This window comes from Dermochelys coriacea, chromosome 4, assembly GCF_009764565.3.
Source record: "Dermochelys coriacea isolate rDerCor1 chromosome 4, rDerCor1.pri.v4, whole genome shotgun sequence".
Lineage (NCBI taxonomy): Eukaryota > Metazoa > Chordata > Testudines > Dermochelyidae > Dermochelys > Dermochelys coriacea.
This window is the reverse complement of record NC_050071.1, coordinates 112,020,732-112,038,547: the sequence shown is the minus strand read 5'-3', so window position 1 is coordinate 112,038,547 and position 17,816 is coordinate 112,020,732. Positions and strand designations below refer to the sequence as shown.

General features: G+C 41.3%; 1 protein-coding gene across 1 annotated transcript in view; it reads left to right on the top strand.

Moving 5' to 3' along the window:
- The window catches only part of SLIT2 (slit guidance ligand 2), a 194,954-nt gene extending 182,823 nt beyond the window's left edge, over positions 1 to 12,131 (top strand). The window contains exons 33-34 of the mRNA XM_043514071.1: positions 8,960 to 9,171; positions 10,239 to 12,131. Of these exons, the coding sequence (XP_043370006.1) occupies positions 8,960 to 9,171; positions 10,239 to 10,480 (454 nt within the window). The 3' untranslated portion in view covers positions 10,481 to 12,131. The remainder of the gene's footprint in view (positions 1 to 8,959; positions 9,172 to 10,238) is intronic.
- Positions 12,132 to 17,816: the final 5,685 nt, after the last annotated feature.

Genomic DNA, 17,816 nt, shown 5'->3' with positions numbered 1-17,816 from the left:
AACACCAGCTTCTCAGGGAGCTTCCCTGAACGCACTTGAGGAGAACAGGCAGTCAACTGAAGGAGCCAGTTAGGCCCTTAAGACACTGATATCTTCCCTCACTCAGGCAGCTACTGCAGCATCCATAACTCCATCTCAAATGGATGGAACCATGCACATTCCTGAAGAAAAGGGTAGATCAGAGAAGAGTGTGGTGGAGGCGCAAGAAATAGCTGTGGCTGAGTTTAGTTCCTTACGTCTACATAATCCAGGACTGTGGACCCACTTGAGCAGTAGCCTGAGGACTTCCTTGTACTACATGGGCCACAGCAAGTGAAAAACTTCATGTTCCCCAAAGACAATGAAAATAGAAGTTTCCATCCAACACATTACTGGTGTGAAATCCCCAATTGTGACAAAGTGGAGAGGCCATGGCTTATGTATTCAAAAACCCAGAATGCTGCATACTGTTTTTGTTGAAAACTCTTCCAGTCTAATGTTCCAGCCACATTGGGTTCTACAGGAACAAAGGACTGGAAAAATCTGACTAGAAATCTGGCATGTCATGAGAAGGCAGCAAATCACCAGAGAGCATTCCATAGGTGGAAAGAGCTTGAGATGAGACTACGGTTAAAGGCCACCATAGATGATAAGCATCAAGAGAAGATTGCATCAGAGTCTCTTTACTGGCAAAATGTTCTGAAAAGGCTCATTGCCATTGTGAGAATGCTTGCTACCCAAAACCTAGCACTGTGTGACACTTCAGATCAGCTGTATGTGCCAAACAATAGAAACTTCCTTAAAATTGTGGAGCTGATGGCTATACTCCAGGAGCATCAAAGAAGAGTCACCACCCAAGAAATGTACACACACCACTACCTTGGAAAAACAATTCAAAATGAGATCATATAGTTACTGGCAACAAAAGTCAAACAGAAGATTGTGGCAGATCTGAAGTCAGCAAGATATTACTCTGTTATTCTGGACTGCACACCTTACATCAGCCATACGGAACAAATGACTTTAATGGTGCATTTTGTAACAACAAAAGAACCTAGTGAAAACATTCCTGCAATGGTGACTGTCAGAGAGCATTTTCTAGAATTTATTGACATTGGTGATACTACAGGATGGTCTGACAAACGTGCTTCTTAAAAAGCTGGAAGATACGGGAATTGCGATAGCTGACATGAGAGGTCAGGGCTACGATAATGGTGCCAACATGAGAGGAAAGAACAGAGGAGTGCAGACACGGATATGAGAGTAAAACCCTCAAGCTTTTTTTGTCCCATGCATAGAATCATAGAATCATAGAATATCAGGGTTGGAAGGGACCCCAGAAGGTCATCTAGTCCAACCCCCTGCTCAAAGCAGGACCAAGTCCCAGTTAAATCATCCCAGCCAGGGCTTTGTCAAGCCTGACCTTAAAAACCTCTAAGGAAGGAGATTCTACCACCTCCCTAGGTAACGCATTCCAGTGTTTCACCACCCTCTTAGTGAAAAAGTTTTTCCTAATACCCAATCTAAACCTCCCCCATTGCAACTTGAGACCATTACTCCTCGTTCTGTCATCTGCTACCATTGAGAACAGTCTAGAGCCATCCTCTTTGAAACCCCCTTTCAGGTAGTTGAAAGCAGCTATCAAATCCCCCCTCATTCTTCTCTTCTGCAGACTAAACAATCCCAGCTCCCTCAGCCTCTCCTCATAAGTCATGTGCTCTAGACCCCTAATCATTTTTGTTGCCCTTCGTTGTACTCTTTCCAATTTATCCACATCCTTCCTGTAGTGTGGGGCCCAAAACTGGACACAGTACTCCAGATGAGGCCTCACCAGTGTCGAATAGAGGGGAACGATCACGTCCCTCGATCTGCTCGCTATGCCCCTACTTATACAACCCAAAATGCCATTGGCCTTCTTGGCAACAAGGGCACACTGCTGACTCATATCCAGCTTCTCGTCCACTGTCACCCCTAGGTCCTTTTCCGCAGAACTGCTGCCGAGCCATTCGGTCCCTAGTCTGTAGCGGTGCATTGGATTCTTCCATCCTAAGTGCAGGACCCTGCATTTATCCTTATTGAACCTCATTAGATTTCTTTTGGCCCAATCCTCCAATTTGTCTAGGTCCTTCTGTATCCTATCCCTCCCCTCCAGCGTATCTACCACTCCTCCCAGTTTAGTATCATCCGCAAATTTGCTGAGAGTGCAATCCACACCATCCTCCAGATCATTTATGAAGATATTGAACAAATCGGGCCCCAGGACCGACCCCTGGGGCACTCCACTTGACACCGGCTGCCAACTAGACATGGAGCCATTGATCACTACCCGTTGAGCCCGACAATCTAGCCAGCTTTCTACCCACCTTATAGTGCATTCATCCAGCCCATACTTCCTTAACTTGCTGACAAGAATGCTGTGGGAGACCGTGTCAAAAGCTTTGCTAAAGTCAAGAAACAATACATCCACTGCTTTCCCTTCATCCACAGAACCAGTAATCTCATCATAAAAGGCGATTAGATTAGTCAGGCATGACCTTCCCTTGGTGAATCCATGCTGACTGTTCCTGATCACTTTCCTCTCCTCTAAGTGCTTCAGGATTGATTCTTTGAGGACCTGCTCCATGATTTTTCCAGGGACTGAGGTGAGGCTGACCGGCCTGTAGTTCCCAGGATCCTCCTCCTTCCCTTTTTTAAAGATGGGCACTACATTAGCCTTTTTCCAGTCATCCGGGACTTCCCCCGTTCGCCACGAGTTTTCAAAGATAATGGCCAAGGGCTCTGCAATCACAGCCGCCAATTCCTTCAGCACTCTCGGATGCAATTCGTCCGGCCCCATGGACTTGTGCACGTCCAGCTTTTCTAAATAGTCCCTAACCACCTCTATCTCTACAGAGGGCTGGCCATCTCTTCCCCATTTTGTGTTGCCCAGCACAGCAGTCTGGGAGCTGACCTTGTTAGTGAAAACAGAGGCAAAAAAAGCATTGAGTACATTAGCTTTTTCCACATCCTCTGTCACTAGCTTGCCTCCCTCATTCAGTAAGGGGCCCACACTTTCCTTGGCTTTCTTCTTGTTGCCAACATACCTGAAGAAACCCTTCTTGTTACTCTTGACATCTCTTGCTAGCTGCAGCTCCAGGTGCGATTTGGCCCTCCTGATATCTTTCCTACATGCCCGAGCAATATTTTTATACTCTTCCCTGGTCATATGTCCAACCTTCCACTTCTTGTAAGCTTCTTTTTTATGTTTAAGATCCGCTAGGATTTCACCATTAAGCCAAGCTGGTCGCCTGCCATATTTACTATTCTTTCGACTCATCGGGATGGTTTGTCCCTGTAACCTCAACAGGGATTCCTTGAAATACAGCCAGCTCTCCTGGACTCCCTTCCCTTTCATGTTAGTCCCCCAGGGGATCCTGGCCATCTGTTCCCTGAGGGAGTCAAAGTCTGCTTTCCTGAAGTCCAGGGTCCGTATCCTGCTGCTTACCTTTCTTCCCTGCGTCAGGATCCTGAACTCCACCAACTCATGGTCACTGCCTCCCAGATTCCCATCCACTTCCCCCACTAATTCTACCCGGTTTGTGAGCAGCAGGTCAAGAAAAGCACTCCCCCTAGTTGGCTCCCCTAGCATTTGCACCAGGAAATTGTCCCCTACGCTTTCCAAAAACTTCCTGGATTGTCTATGCACCGCTGTATTGCTCTCCCAGCAGATATCAGGAAAATTAAAGTCACCCATGAGAATCAGGGCATGCGATCTAGTAGCTTCCGTGAGTTGCCGGAAGAAAGCCTCATCCACCTCATCCCCCTGGTCCGGTGGTCTATAGCAGACTCCCACCATGACATCACTCTTGTTGCACACACTTCTAAACTTAATCCAGAGACACTCAGGTTTTTCCACAGTTTCGTACCGGAGCTCTGAGCAGTCATACTGCTCCCTTACATACAGTGCTACTCCTCCACCTTTTCTGCCCTGCCTGTCCTTCCTGAACAGTTTATAACCATCCATGACTGTACTCCAGTCATGTGAGTTATCCCACCAAGTCTCTGTTATTCCAATCACGTCATAATTCCTTGACATCACCAGGACCTCCAGTTCTCCCTGCTTGTTTCCAAGGCTTTGTGCATTTGTATATAAGCACTTGAGATAACCTGTTGATCGCCCCTCATTCCCAGTATGAGGCAGGAGCCCTCCCCTCACAGACCTTCCTGCCTGTGCTTCCTCCCGGTATCCCGCTTTCCCACTTACCTCAGGGCTTTGGTCTCCTTCCCCCGGTGAACCTAGTTTAAAGCCCTCCTCACTAGATTAGCCAGCCTGCTGGCAAAGATGTTCTTCCCTCTCTTCGTAAGATGGAGCCCGTCTCTGCCCAGCACTCCTCCTTCATGGAACACCATCCCATGGTCAAAGAATCCAAAGCCTTCTCTCCGACACCACCTGCGTAGCCATTCGTTGACCTCCACGATTCGACGGTCCCTACCCAGGCCTTTTCCTTCCACGGGGAGGATGGACGAGAACACCACTTGCGCCTCCAACTCCTTTATCCTTCTTCCCAGAGCCACGTAGTCCGCAGTGATCCGCTCAAGGTCATTCTTGGCAGTATCATTGGTGCCCACGTGGAGAAGCAGGAAGGGGTAGCGATCCGAGGGCTTGATGAGTCTCGGCAGTCTCTCCGTCACATCACGAATCTTAGCCCCTGGCAAGCAGCAGACTTCTCGGTTTTCCCGGTCAGGGCGGCAGATAGATGACTCAGTCCCCCGGAGGAGAGAGTCCCCGACCACCACCACCCGCCTTCTCCTCTTGGGAGTGGTGGTCGTGGAACCCCCAACCTCAGGACATCGCATCTCATGCCTCCCAACCAGCGGAGTCTCCTTCCGCTTTCTCCCCCCAGACATATCATCTGGTCCACTCTCCACATTGGTACCTGTGGAGAGAACATGAAAGCGGTTAGTTACCTGTGTCTGTGTTACTGGAACCCGGACATTCCGCTTACCTCTTCTGGAGGTCACATGTTGCCAAGCTTCTTCACTGGCCTCTTGGCTCCTCTGTGCAACCTGCTCTATATCTTTAGAGCTTTGTGCCCCTAGAAGGCTATCCTGAGTTTGGTCCAGAAAATCCTCAGTCTCTCGTATACAACGCAGGGTCGTTACCTGTTGCTCCAGACCTTCAATCTTCTCTTCCAATATGGAGACCAGCTTGCACTTTGTACAGACAAAGTCGCTTCTGTCCTGTGGAAGAAAGACAAACATGGCACATCCAGTGCAGGTCACAACAGCTGAATCCCCCCCTTCCATATCACCTACCTACTACGGAGCTTCCTCAGAGACGTTGGCAAGATGTAAGCCTCACTGGGCTCACTCCAGGCGAACTCCCAGGCAAACTCCTGCTGTGAGCTGCTCTGCTGTCCCCGCTGCTCCGCTGCCGCTCAGCTGGTTCGCGAGGCTCTGGCTATTTTTAAACAGCCAGGCTTCCCTGACGCAAACACACAGACACCCTAATGCCCGCCCCCTGCAGGCTAGCAGCCAATCAGACACTCACTCAGGCTCCCTCCCAGCAAACACACGCTCGGATACTTCCTCAGCAAGCAAACACACACACTCGGATACTTACCAGTCCCAGGCAAACTCCTGCTGTGAGCTGCTCTGCTGTCCCCGCTGCTCCGCTGGTTCGCTGCCGCTCAGCTGGTTCGCGAGGCTCTGGCTATTTTTAAACAGCCAGGCTTCCCTGACGCAAACACACAGACACCCTAATGCCCGCCCCCTGCAGGCTAGCAGCCAATCAGACACTCACTCAGGCTCCCTCCCAGCAAACACACGCTCGGATACTTCCTCAGCAAGCAAACACACCACTCGGATACTTACCAGTCCCAGGCAAACTCCTGCTGTGAGCTGCTCTGCTGTCCCCGCTGCTCCGCTGGTTCGCTGCCGCTCTATGTTCTCATTCTCAGTTCTCATTCATTGAACTTGTCAGTGATGCAGCATCAGCTTCTACTGAGGTTGCTGAATTTAACGTAATTCAAAGCATCTATGTGTTTTTATCTGCATCAACTCATTGATGGCAAATTTTGAAGCAACATCTGGGAACATCCTCTCCGACACTGAAACCACTGTGCCACACAATGGGAAAGTTGAGTGGAGGCGATAAAGCCTACCAAACACCAAATTGGGAAGATAGATGATGCCATAGTTGCCATTATAGAGGATAATGCTATGACAGATACTGTTTGTGGGAGAACAGTGGCAGAGGGAAATGGAATCACCAGAAACATACATAACTTCAAATTTCTGTGTGGTTTGACATACTGTGCTGTGGCATGACATACTGTTTGAAATAAATGTTGTAAGCAAGAGACTCTAAGGTGTTGACCTTGATATATCTGGAGCAATGGAACAACTGGACAAAGCAAAGTCATACCTACAGTCTTATCGGTCAGATGATGGATTTCAAAACGTTCTGAAGAGTGCACAGAAGTTAGCAGAGGAACTTCACACCGAAGCTATTTTCCCACACATTCAAGAATACAAGAGTCACCGACGAAGAAGACATTTTGATTACAAGACACAGGATAATTCCATAAGAGACCCCAAACAACAATTCAAAGTTGAATTCTTTAACCAGGTGCTAAATTATGCAATACAGTCAGTTGAAGAACATTTCATGCAGCTCAAGGAACACAGCAGTATATTTGGGATGTTGTATGATATTCCAAAACTCCTCACTATACCTGAAGAAGACCTACACCAGCAATGCAAGGCAATAGAGACAGTGTTGACACATAATGACGAGCGTGATATCGATGCAAGTGATTTAGATGATGAACTGAAAGCCCTTTCAAGATACATTTCAGCAGGATCAACTCTAAAGGCTGTACTAGAATATATTTGCACAAATAAGATGACCACCCACTTTCCAAATGCTTTTGTTGCTCTGCCTATACTTCTAACACTTTAACAGTTAACAGTGGAGAACGCAGCTTCTCCAAGCTGAAGTTAATAAAAACGCATCTACGCTCCACAATGACACAGGAGAGGCTGGTCGACCTTGCAACCATCTCAATAGAGCATGAGCTGGCCCAGACTGTGGATCTTCAGGAAACAGTTCAAATCTTTGCAACCAAGAAGGCACGAAAAGCATCACTTTGATTATTCAAACAGATAAAAATGCCAGTGTTTATGATGCAGACAAGAAAAGTTACATTTGCTATTCAGGCGTTGGAAAGTTAAGTGTTACTTAAAATTTTTGAACAAGGTTGTTAGTTTTAACTTGTTCTTCTTTATTGGGGTAGGTAGCAGAGTAGTACCATGAGAGGAGTAGAACAGGAAGAAGGCAGAATTGAGACCTTTCAAAGTTTTGGTCCAAGCGAGGGGGTATGGGGGGTGTCATTTGAGCTCCCTGCCTCAGGTGCCAAAATGTTGTGGGCCGGCTCTGGCTCCAATCATACAGGTTCAGGAATAACAAGCAGCAGGCCCAGTGCTGCAGCAGGTCAGAGGTCTTGGCACCCTGGGAGTCTTGTTTGTACTGGTTTTGAAACTCTCAGGATTGAATAAAGGCAGAGAGCTGTGCTATATGCCGTTCAGTTCAGCACAGCCTGCAGCAGATTGCAGAAAGCAGGCTCAGCCATGGTACAAATGGTGTCAATGACTTATCCAGCAGCATTGACTTTCCTACCATGCCTTTAAGCACACCACGCTGAATCACTCATGTGGGACCAAAGGTACAATGTGGAGATGAGCATAATTTGGTTTCCAGTGATGAGGCTGGAGACAGGAAGGAGAAATATCAGAGTGATTCTGAGTTGGACTGTTGAGATTGGTTTGATCTCCATCCAGGAATCTTCACTTAGATTGTTCCCCTAGAAACAAATATATGTCCAGGAAACTAGTGTATCAAGAAGAATGTTACAGGAAATAAAATTCCTCCTAGGAAGAAAACCATTGACCCTGTGCCATCAAGTCAAGAGGTGGCAATCAGGTAATTCCTGATTCTTAAAAAGAATTAATTCCCCCTAGATTTCAGTCTGTGTTAGATTAAATAAAATTAAAAATTGTCCTTCTGGGAAACAGCATACTTCTTTTAGAGGAATGTGATTGGCTCGGTGCTCCAGCAATGTACCTGGCAACCTGGTAGATGCAGCTCAAGGCAGTCTTTAAGCCCCAGGACAGGATGCAGTACATTGGAAGGGGTTTATGAGAGCCAGGAGGGGACAGTTTAACAATTTTACAAATGTCGGGGCTCATGGCCAAAACAGTAATCATAGTACCTGTGTCATGTCTTTATAAGATGCAATCTCAGTGGATGTTGAGATCCCAGTGGAAAAAACATCACTGGCTTCTCATGCAATCAGGAACTGACTGGAAGGTTATGTAACCAGAAGGAATAATAGTAAGTGGTGAATGATCATTGGATTTGGGGAGGGAAGCAGGCATTGTGCACAGCTACCAGGCTGCCATGCCTTTAGAGGGCCAAAAAGCTTTGAGCTAGGGAGATACTGTCCTGTCTTGTGCTGAGAGCCCAAAACCTCAGGCATGAGAATCTTGTGAAATGATACTTTCAAGGAGCAAAATTGCAGGTAAGTAACATTTTCTTTTCACTGATCAAGTTTAATTATAAGGAATTTGTTCATTTGGGGTCAGATCTTGCATTCTTTGCACTCCCAATTCTCATTAAATGTGTGGGTCCATGAGGAATGCTGGATTTATTTAATTATGACCTGTACAAGACTTCCATAACACATCTACAGTGGCTGTTTTCTGGCAATAACAGAATAGTGCCCTATACTGCAGCGTATTCTCTGTAAATTTTCATACCAATTATAAAAAAAACTGTATAAACCACTTAATTGCTTCTCACTGAAAAAGTACATTTTAAAAAAAAGTCTCTAAGCAATTGCTTTTTGAGTACAATCCAAAGTATTTGTAGTTAATGTTGCTTAGCCTAAACTTTGATGAATAATTTATTTTTATTCTCTTGGGCTTGTTTCCCCTGTAGATGTGTACATGGTACCTGTTTGCCAATCAATGCATTTTCATACAGTTGTAAATGCCTGCAGGGACATGGGGGAGTCCTCTGTGATGAAGAGGAAGAGTTGTTTAACCCCTGCCAGTCCATCAGGTGTAAACATGGAAAATGCAGGCTTTCCGGCCTTGGGAAACCATATTGCGAATGCAGCAGCGGATACACTGGGGACAGCTGTGATAAAGGTAAATAATTCAGCATGCTATCATTACTTGGTGTTAGAACATGAACAATCAAAACATTACCAATTTTTTTTCACAATACACATTTGTGTTGCTTTTTTTTTTAAATACATCGTAAAGGGCTTGTCTCAGTGAGGGAAAAATCTAACAAATTTTCCCATTAATTACATATTTACACTTCGAAGATTTTTTCATCATGTTTTGCTGTGAAAACATTTTTTTTGCTTTTATTGAGAAGCACATTTTTGCTATATATAACTATTACCTTTTACCTGCTGTATCTTTCTGTATTTATTGTTTCTCTGTCTTCTGCAACTGAGAAGCCAAATCCAATGATTCTGCTCCTAGTTTTATCACAAACTCTACTTTTGACCTCTCAGCTTCAACTGATATATCACAGCGAATTATGCAGGTGAGATGGATAAAAACAGGATGACTTTCTCCCCTACCTTTTTCTTTTTTCCTTTGTCTGTCAAAGCACTTCCTTTCTACCCCCCTTTTTTCTCTTACCCCAGCTGGCATTTATTTATTTTGTATTGTGCATCAGAGTGACTAAAATAGACTGGTAGAACTTTTATCAGATGTCACATTTTTAGAGGTTTTTATACCTCAGTAATTTATGAAGTTAGTGGAATGTGTATAGCCTGTATTAAATAATAGACTGAATAATATTAGACTCCAGAGCTAATAAATTAAATTGCATGCTCTATGAAACATTTCCCTATGGTAAACAGAACAAACTGCAAGCAATGTAAGAACAAAAGGTGTGTATTTGAGTAATAAAGATTTTATCTTCCAATTTTCTTGTAATTGTACTAACTTTTTATTAATGGTTTATATATACACAGTATAAATGTTACTGAAAATAGAGGGCACAAAGAAGGTAAAATTCAGCATTAAGAAAGTAACGCAAGTGAACTCATTAGTTTCTAATCTATAATGAAAGTCAAACTCTAAAATAGCAATTGTATTTAGAAGCATGGCATCTTCTTAGCTAAACTGTGTATTATAAACCATTCTGTGACTTGCATCTTTAAATCATAGATTATTTTGGTTTTTGTTTTTCACAGAAATCTCTTGTCGAGGGGAACGAATCAGAGATTACTACCAAAAGCAGCAAGGGTATGCCGCATGCCAGACGACCAAGAAGGTATCAAGACTAGAATGTAAAGGAGGATGTTCAAGTGGGCAGTGCTGCGGACCACTAAGGAGCAAGAGACGGAAATATTCTTTTGAATGCACTGATGGGTCCTCATTTGTGGATGAGGTTGAGAAGGTGGTGAAGTGTGGCTGTACAAAGTGCCCCTCCTAAATGTGTCCCTGTCACACTTGTCTTTTGAAAATGTTGTATACTTATTGACCATGTCGGACTAATTAATGCTTCATAGTGAAAATATTTGAAATATATTGTAAAATACAGAACAGACTTATTTTTATTAAGAGAATAAAGACTTTTTCTTCATTTGCAAAAAGATTCAACTGAGACTTGAACTGAGACTTTTCGTAACCGAGAGGAGCTTTGAAGAAAAAAAAAGACCCTTCAACATTGCAACAGTGATGGGAAACGTAACTGCTTTTAACATGGATTCTTCTTTATAACATGCTGAAGATAAACTGATATTATACACATATGACTTTCAACCTACAGTTCATTGATGAAAAATTGACCAGAACATGAGGCTTGTTTTTTCACTTTCATATCAGTATATTTTACTATGTTGACAGACCATGCCAATTACTTACTTATAGATGAGGAAGAGTTATACTTGAGGAAGAGTTGTGGATGAAGGGAATCAGATTATATTGGTTTAACAAATGTATGTGATGCATTTTGTGTGGCATAATTATTAAGCGTCTGCAGAAGAGGGGGTGCCCATTTAGTGGATGGGAGAGGTTAAAATGTGAGAATCATGAAATCTCCTGACGATGTGTACTTTTATATCAGCATGTTAGTAAAAGAAGCATACAAAAAGTGTTTATCTACCCTTTTCCAGTATTAATTTTTTTGTAATATAAATGTTAAGGGGATGATAAAAATAGATTATTGATGGATAAATTAGTAATAATATGGATTGTTGTTTCTCTGAGTTCTAAACAGCTCTATACAGTATTCGGTTTTATTGAGAAATATTTATTGTATCAAAGTACATTGTACTTAACCTTTTTAGGCATCCCTTTTACTGTTTTTCAATGCTTTAATATATATTAATTTATATTTGTCCTGATATTTTTGTATTTTGTTTAAAAAAAAAAAGAAAGACTTAAAAATCAGGATTTTTTGCAATAGAACTAACATAGCATGTCATCTTGGGGTAAATGTGTTTGGTCTGTTTTTTTGTTTTTGTTTTTTGTTTTTGTTTTGTTTTGTTGTTTTTCGTTAGTATCTCACCACTTGGTGTCTGAAACAGAAAGTGATAATAGTCTGCAGTTTTCACATACAGCAGACATTCAGGACACCTCCTGAGAACTTGTAACGTATGAGAGAAAATGTCTTTACACTAGATGGCAAATGTATAGAAGTAAATTTTCCCTATATATACTTACAGAAAATAAAATGGTGTGTAGAAAATGACACTAGAAAGTAGACCTTTACAAATTAATATTCCCTTGGACCTCTTTACCTTTTAAAAAAAAAAGAAAGAAAAAAGGCTGTACTGTCAAGGACTGTGACTTTTTCCAAATAATAAAACTACTTTATTGCCCTAATGTTCCCCATGTTAATATGTTGCTGCTAAATTACAATGTAGAACTGGTAATGATTCATAGTGGGTTGTATTCTTCTTCAGTAAATCCCAGGATACCCTGTAAAAAATGCAGATGTTTTTTCAATTTTATTTTATTTTATTTTTTTTTTACGGAAAAAGTTAGATGTACATGTGTAATGCAGTGTGCTTTGTCTTATTTGGACTGATATCAGTAATACTACTGATGTTTGTAAATTAAACAGATATTTACTTCATTAATAGCTTTTATTTGTGTTCTTATGAGGAGTTAAATTGTTTAACAGCCTTTAATTAAACATCTGTCATTGCAAAGAATATTTGGGGAGAAACAAAGTAAAACCCAACACCAATCTAGTGAGTTAATTGCTACGTATTCTAATTTAATAGAGTACTATGTGTACACAACAATCTAGACAAAGTTCTTGCTCCACAACCATGCAATCTTAATCAGACTGATACAATACAAAGTCAGTTTTAAGCACAAGAAGCCTATATTTTGATCAGCAAGGAGACCTGAGGTGAAAAGGGTTTTTGTTCGTTTGGTTTGGTTTTTGGGGTGGTTGGTTTTTTTTTTTTAATAAGTAAATTTGAAAGTGGACAAGGGAAGTGAAGATGTATGGCACAGAAGAAACAGAATGCTGTTTTACGGTATGGCCTGAGACAAGACAGCATAGAAAGTAGTCATGCAGAAGACTTAAGAGCAACACAGAGAGCAGGAAAACAATTAGGAAGCAATGGAAGCAGAGATGTGCAAAGATTGAAGTTTGTCCTCAGCTCCAAGGCTCCAAGCAAAACACTTGAAAATGATGTACACAAAGGAAGGAAGCCAGAGAAAGGTCTTGGGAGAGGAGGCATCATTCTGAGCAACAAGAGAATTAAAAGGTACTGGCTTTATAACTTACTAGAAAAATATCATAGGTACATAGATTCTAAGGCCAAAAGGGACCATTGTGATTTTCTAGTCTGACCTCTTGTATAAAAAAGGACTAAAACTTCCCCAAAATAATTTCTAGAGAACATTTATTTAAAGAAAATTAAATCTTGATTTAAAAATTCAATGATGGAGAAATTGTTCCAATGGTTGGTTAATTTGTCTGTTAAAAATGTATGCCTTATTTCTGATATGAATTTGTCTAACTTCAACTTTCAGCAGTTGAATCATGTTATACCTTTCTCTGCTAGATCGCAGTGCCCATTTTTAAATATTTGTTCTCCCTGTGGATACTTAGAGACTGTAATCAAGTCACCCCTTAACCTTCCCTTTGTTAAGCTAAATAGATTGAGCTCTTTGAGTCCATCACTATAAGACATGTTTTCTAAGCCTTTAATAATTCTCATGGCTCTTCTCTGAACCTTCTCAAAGTTATCAACATCCTTCTTAAATTGCGGGCACCAGGAATGGGGACACAATTCCAGCAGAAGTCACATCAGTGCCACGTATAGAAGTAAAATAACCTCTCTATTCCTATTTGAGATTCCCGTTTATGCATTAGCCCTTTTGCCACTGTGTCACTCGCAGAGTTCATGGTCAGCTGATTATCAACCATGACCCCCAAATCTTTTCAGAGTCACTGTTTCCCAGGATAGAGTTCCCCATCCTGAAAGTATAGCCTACATTCTTTGCTTCCTTGATTATATGCGTGTTTTAGCCATATTAAAATGCATGTTGTTTTCTGGCTCCCAGTTTACCAAGAAATCCAGAGCACTCTGAATCAGTGACCTGCCTTCTTCCTTATTTACCACTCTCGCCATTTCTGTCATCTGCAAACTTTATCAGTGTCGATTTTGTTTTCTTCCAAGTCATTAATAAAAATGTTAAACAGCATAGGGCCATGAACTGATCCCTGTGGAACCCTCCAAAACACACCCACTTGATAATTCCCCATCTACAATTCTATTTTGAGACCTATCTGTTAGCCAACTTTTAATCCATTTAATGTGTTCCATGTTACTTTTATATTGTTTTAGTTTTTAGTCAGTATCATGCTGTACCAAGTCAAAGTATATTACATCAGCACTACTTCCGTTATCAGTCAAACTTGTAATCTCAATTAAAAAAAACAGATATTAAGTTAGTTTGATAGGCTCTGTTGCCCATAAGCCCATGTTGATTTGTATTAATTACATTATCCTTCTTTAATTCTTTATTGATCAAGTCCCATATCAACTGCTCTATTTTCTTGCCTGAGATTAATGTCAGGCTGACAGACCTATAATTACCCAGTCATCCCATTTACCCTTTTTAAAAATTGGCATAACATTAGCTTTCTTCCAGTCTTCTGGATCTTCTCCGGTGCTCAAAGACTTATTGAAAATCAACATCAACAGTCTAGCGAGGTCCTTAGCCAGGTCTGTTAAAACTCTTGAATGCATTAATTATCTGGACCTGCTGATTTACAGATATCATAAGAACAAAAGAACTGCCCTACTGAGTCAGAGCAATGGTCCATCTAACCCAGTAGCTACGCTCTGGCAGTGGCCAATAACAAAGCTTCCAGGGGAATGTACAGAACAAGGCAATTTTGGAGAGATCCACCCATCTCCTCCTCCTGGCTTCTGGCAGTCAAAGGTTTAGGGTAGCTCTGAGCGTAGGGTTATATCCCTGACCATCTTGGCTAATAGACATTGATGGACCTATCCTCCATGAACTTATCTAGTTCTTTTTTTGAACCCAGGCCATCACAATGTTCCATGACAATGAGGTAAATTCTCAGGTAAATTGTGCATTGTGTGAAAAAGTATTTCTTCTTGTATGTATTAAACTGGATGCCTATTAATTTCATCAGGCGTCGCCTGTCTTTTGTATTGTGGGAAAGGGTAAATAACACTTCTCTATTTACTTTTTCCACACTATTCATGATTTTATAGATCTTTCTCTGTCATATCCCCACTTGATCATCTCTTTTCTAAGCTGAACAGCCCTAAACTTTTTAGTGTCTCCTCATATGGAAAGCCATTCCATATCCTTGATCATCTTTGTTGCTGTTCTCTGAACCTTATCCAGTTCCACTATATCTTTTTTAGAGATGGAGTGACCAGAATTGGACACAGTATTCAAGGTATTGGTGCACCATGGATTTATATAGTGACTTTGATATTTTCTCTTGTTTTCTAGCCCTTTCCTAATAGTACCTAACATTGTTAGCCTTTTTGACCGTGGCTGTGCATTGAGCTGAAGTTTTCAGAGAACTATTCATGACTCCAAGATCTCTTTCTTGAATGGTAACAACTAGTTTAGAACCCATCATGATATATATGTATTTGGGATTATTTTTTCCAATGTGCATTACTTTGCATTTATCCATGTTGAATTTCATCTGCCTTTTCTTGCTCTGTCACCCAGTTTTGTGAAATCCCTCTGAAACTTCACAGTCAGCTTTGGACTTAACTGTCTTGAATAATTTTGGATTATCTGCAAACTTTGCCACTTCACTGTTCACTCCCTTTTCCAGATCGTTAACGAATATATTGAACAGGACAAGTTCCAGTACAGATCCTTGGGGGACCCTGTTTTCTTTCTGCTCTCCATTTTAAAAACAGACCATTTATTCCTACCCTTTGTTTCTGATCTCTTAACCAGTTACTGATCCATGAGAGGACCTTCTCTGTTATCCCATGACTACTTTGTTTAGAGCTTTTCATTAGGGACCTTGGCAAAGATTTTTCTGAAAATCCAAGTACACTATATTGACTGGATCACCCTTATCCACATTCTTTTGAAACCCTCAAAGAATTCTAATAGACTGGTGTGAGCCATGACTTCCCTTTACCAAAGTGGTAAGAATAAAGCTATTCTAACCAGCCAAATATTCTCAGAGGTGAACAATCCAAGCATACTTACAAATCCTATGAGGACCTTGGATGATTGGCTGCTGAAAAGATAATAATTTATAGTTGACTTCATAGCCTTCTTATCATGGGAGTCCTGATTATTTGAAGTGTTCAGTATTTTGCAGGATCAGTCCTTTAGATTTTTGTCTTCTGAGATAACAAAGCAAAGACAGAAGTTCCAGGCTCAAAAAAACCCCACAATAATTATTCACAAAGAAATAACTTTCCCACACTGCAAAATGAGTTAGTCTTATATAAATAAGATCTTCATCTGGGATATTACTGCATGCTTGATAGAATCATAGAAATGTAGGACTAGAAGAGACCTTGAAACATCATTAAGTCTTGCCCCCTGAGTTGAGGCAGAACCAGGTAAACCTGGACCATCCCTTTGAGTCATATGTCCAAGCTTTCTTAAAAACCTCCAATGATGGGGATTCCACAACCTCCCTTGGAAGCCTATTCCAGAGATTAATTACCCTTAAAGTTAGATTTTCCTAATATCTAACCTAACTCTCCCTCGCTGCAGACATGGAGAAGAGTGGACATGGAGAGCAATTGATCACCAACCTCCTTATAACAGCCTTTAACATATTTGAAGACTGGTATCAGGTCATCCCTCCATCTTCAGTGTTTAAATTCTTGGTTTCTTGAAATAAACTATGATACACTGCAAGACACATTTTGGAAAGTTAATCTTTAAAAACACAGAGCTTTACTGTTGTAGCTCACGAAAGCTTATGCTCTAATAAATTTGTTAGTCTCTAAGGTGCCACAAGTACTCCTTTTCTTTTTGCGAATACAGACTAACACGGCTGCTACTCTGAAACCAGAGCTTTACTGGTTAGTTTATTTGCATGATTTATTTTAAAGTTTCATATCGTACTACTTTGCTGCCAAGAAAGTGTTTGAAGAATGACATAGCATAATGCAGAAGAAGTCATTTCGTGTGGTGTGGTGTGGTGTGTTACTTTTCTTCTTCTTACTGCTCTGTATGTGATTGCACAGGTGTTGCTACATTTCAGCAGTTGTGCTTAGTTGCAGCCAATGTTATTGGAGACATTTCCTCTGCACAATATTTCCTCTATATTATTATCTGTGTAATCAGGAGTTAGAAACCCAGTAGCAAGGTTCATTTCAATCTGGTATAGTTATCATGGAGATTAAACAATTAGCAATTTTATCACGAATTTACATTTCTGTCCACAAGCATGGATTAAACAAGATTTACACACACATAACACACACACATTTTCTGATTATTTTCATTAGGATGCCAGAAAAATGAAACTTTAAATGAATTTTAATGAAACTTTTTTTGTAATTTCTTCTTAAAAGTTGTAGAAGAAAAAACAAATAGATACCACTTAATTGGTTTTAATTAGTTTTGGCCTATGCGCACATCCTGGCTTTATCTCACATGTGATGGCAAGGTCAGTGTGCATGGAACAAGGGATCATTGTCATTATTAAACTTTTGATTGAAATGATAACAGAAGTAATCTTGGATTCTTTATTAAAAGCCTATTGTAGACATTGGCTATCGTATGTTTAGTAGCTTGTGGAAAGGTTAAATACATATAACTACTTGCCAATGGTGGGACTTCAACCAGCCATGAAGGAATTGAGTTCCTGTTCCCACTGCGCCTTTCTAATCTATGCTAAAGGAACAATGCTGCCTTGCCTTCAAAGTTACTCCTCATGGCTTTCTAGGGATGCTGCCATTACCAAAATCATCCCATTTGTAGTGGCCTGATCCTGTGTCCTCCAGGTACTTTCTGCAGAATGTTCTATAGGTCCTACAATTAATATGAGGGTCCTCAATGTACAGCCCTATATCATGGTGGTGTTTTTATGCAACAGCTTCATGGAAAAGTCACGTCATGAAGGCTGTTTATTTTTCTGGAAAGACCCAGAACACACTTTTTTTTTTTTTTTTTACACAGCAGCAGAGGCAACCTGAAATTCTGCAATGGACCTGATGGGATATCAGCAAAGATAAGAAATCAGAGAATCATTAAAGGGAAAGATTGGAAGTCATCATGTCAATCTTGAGGAATCATTTAAAGAACGGAGCAGGATTGGGGATCAGGTC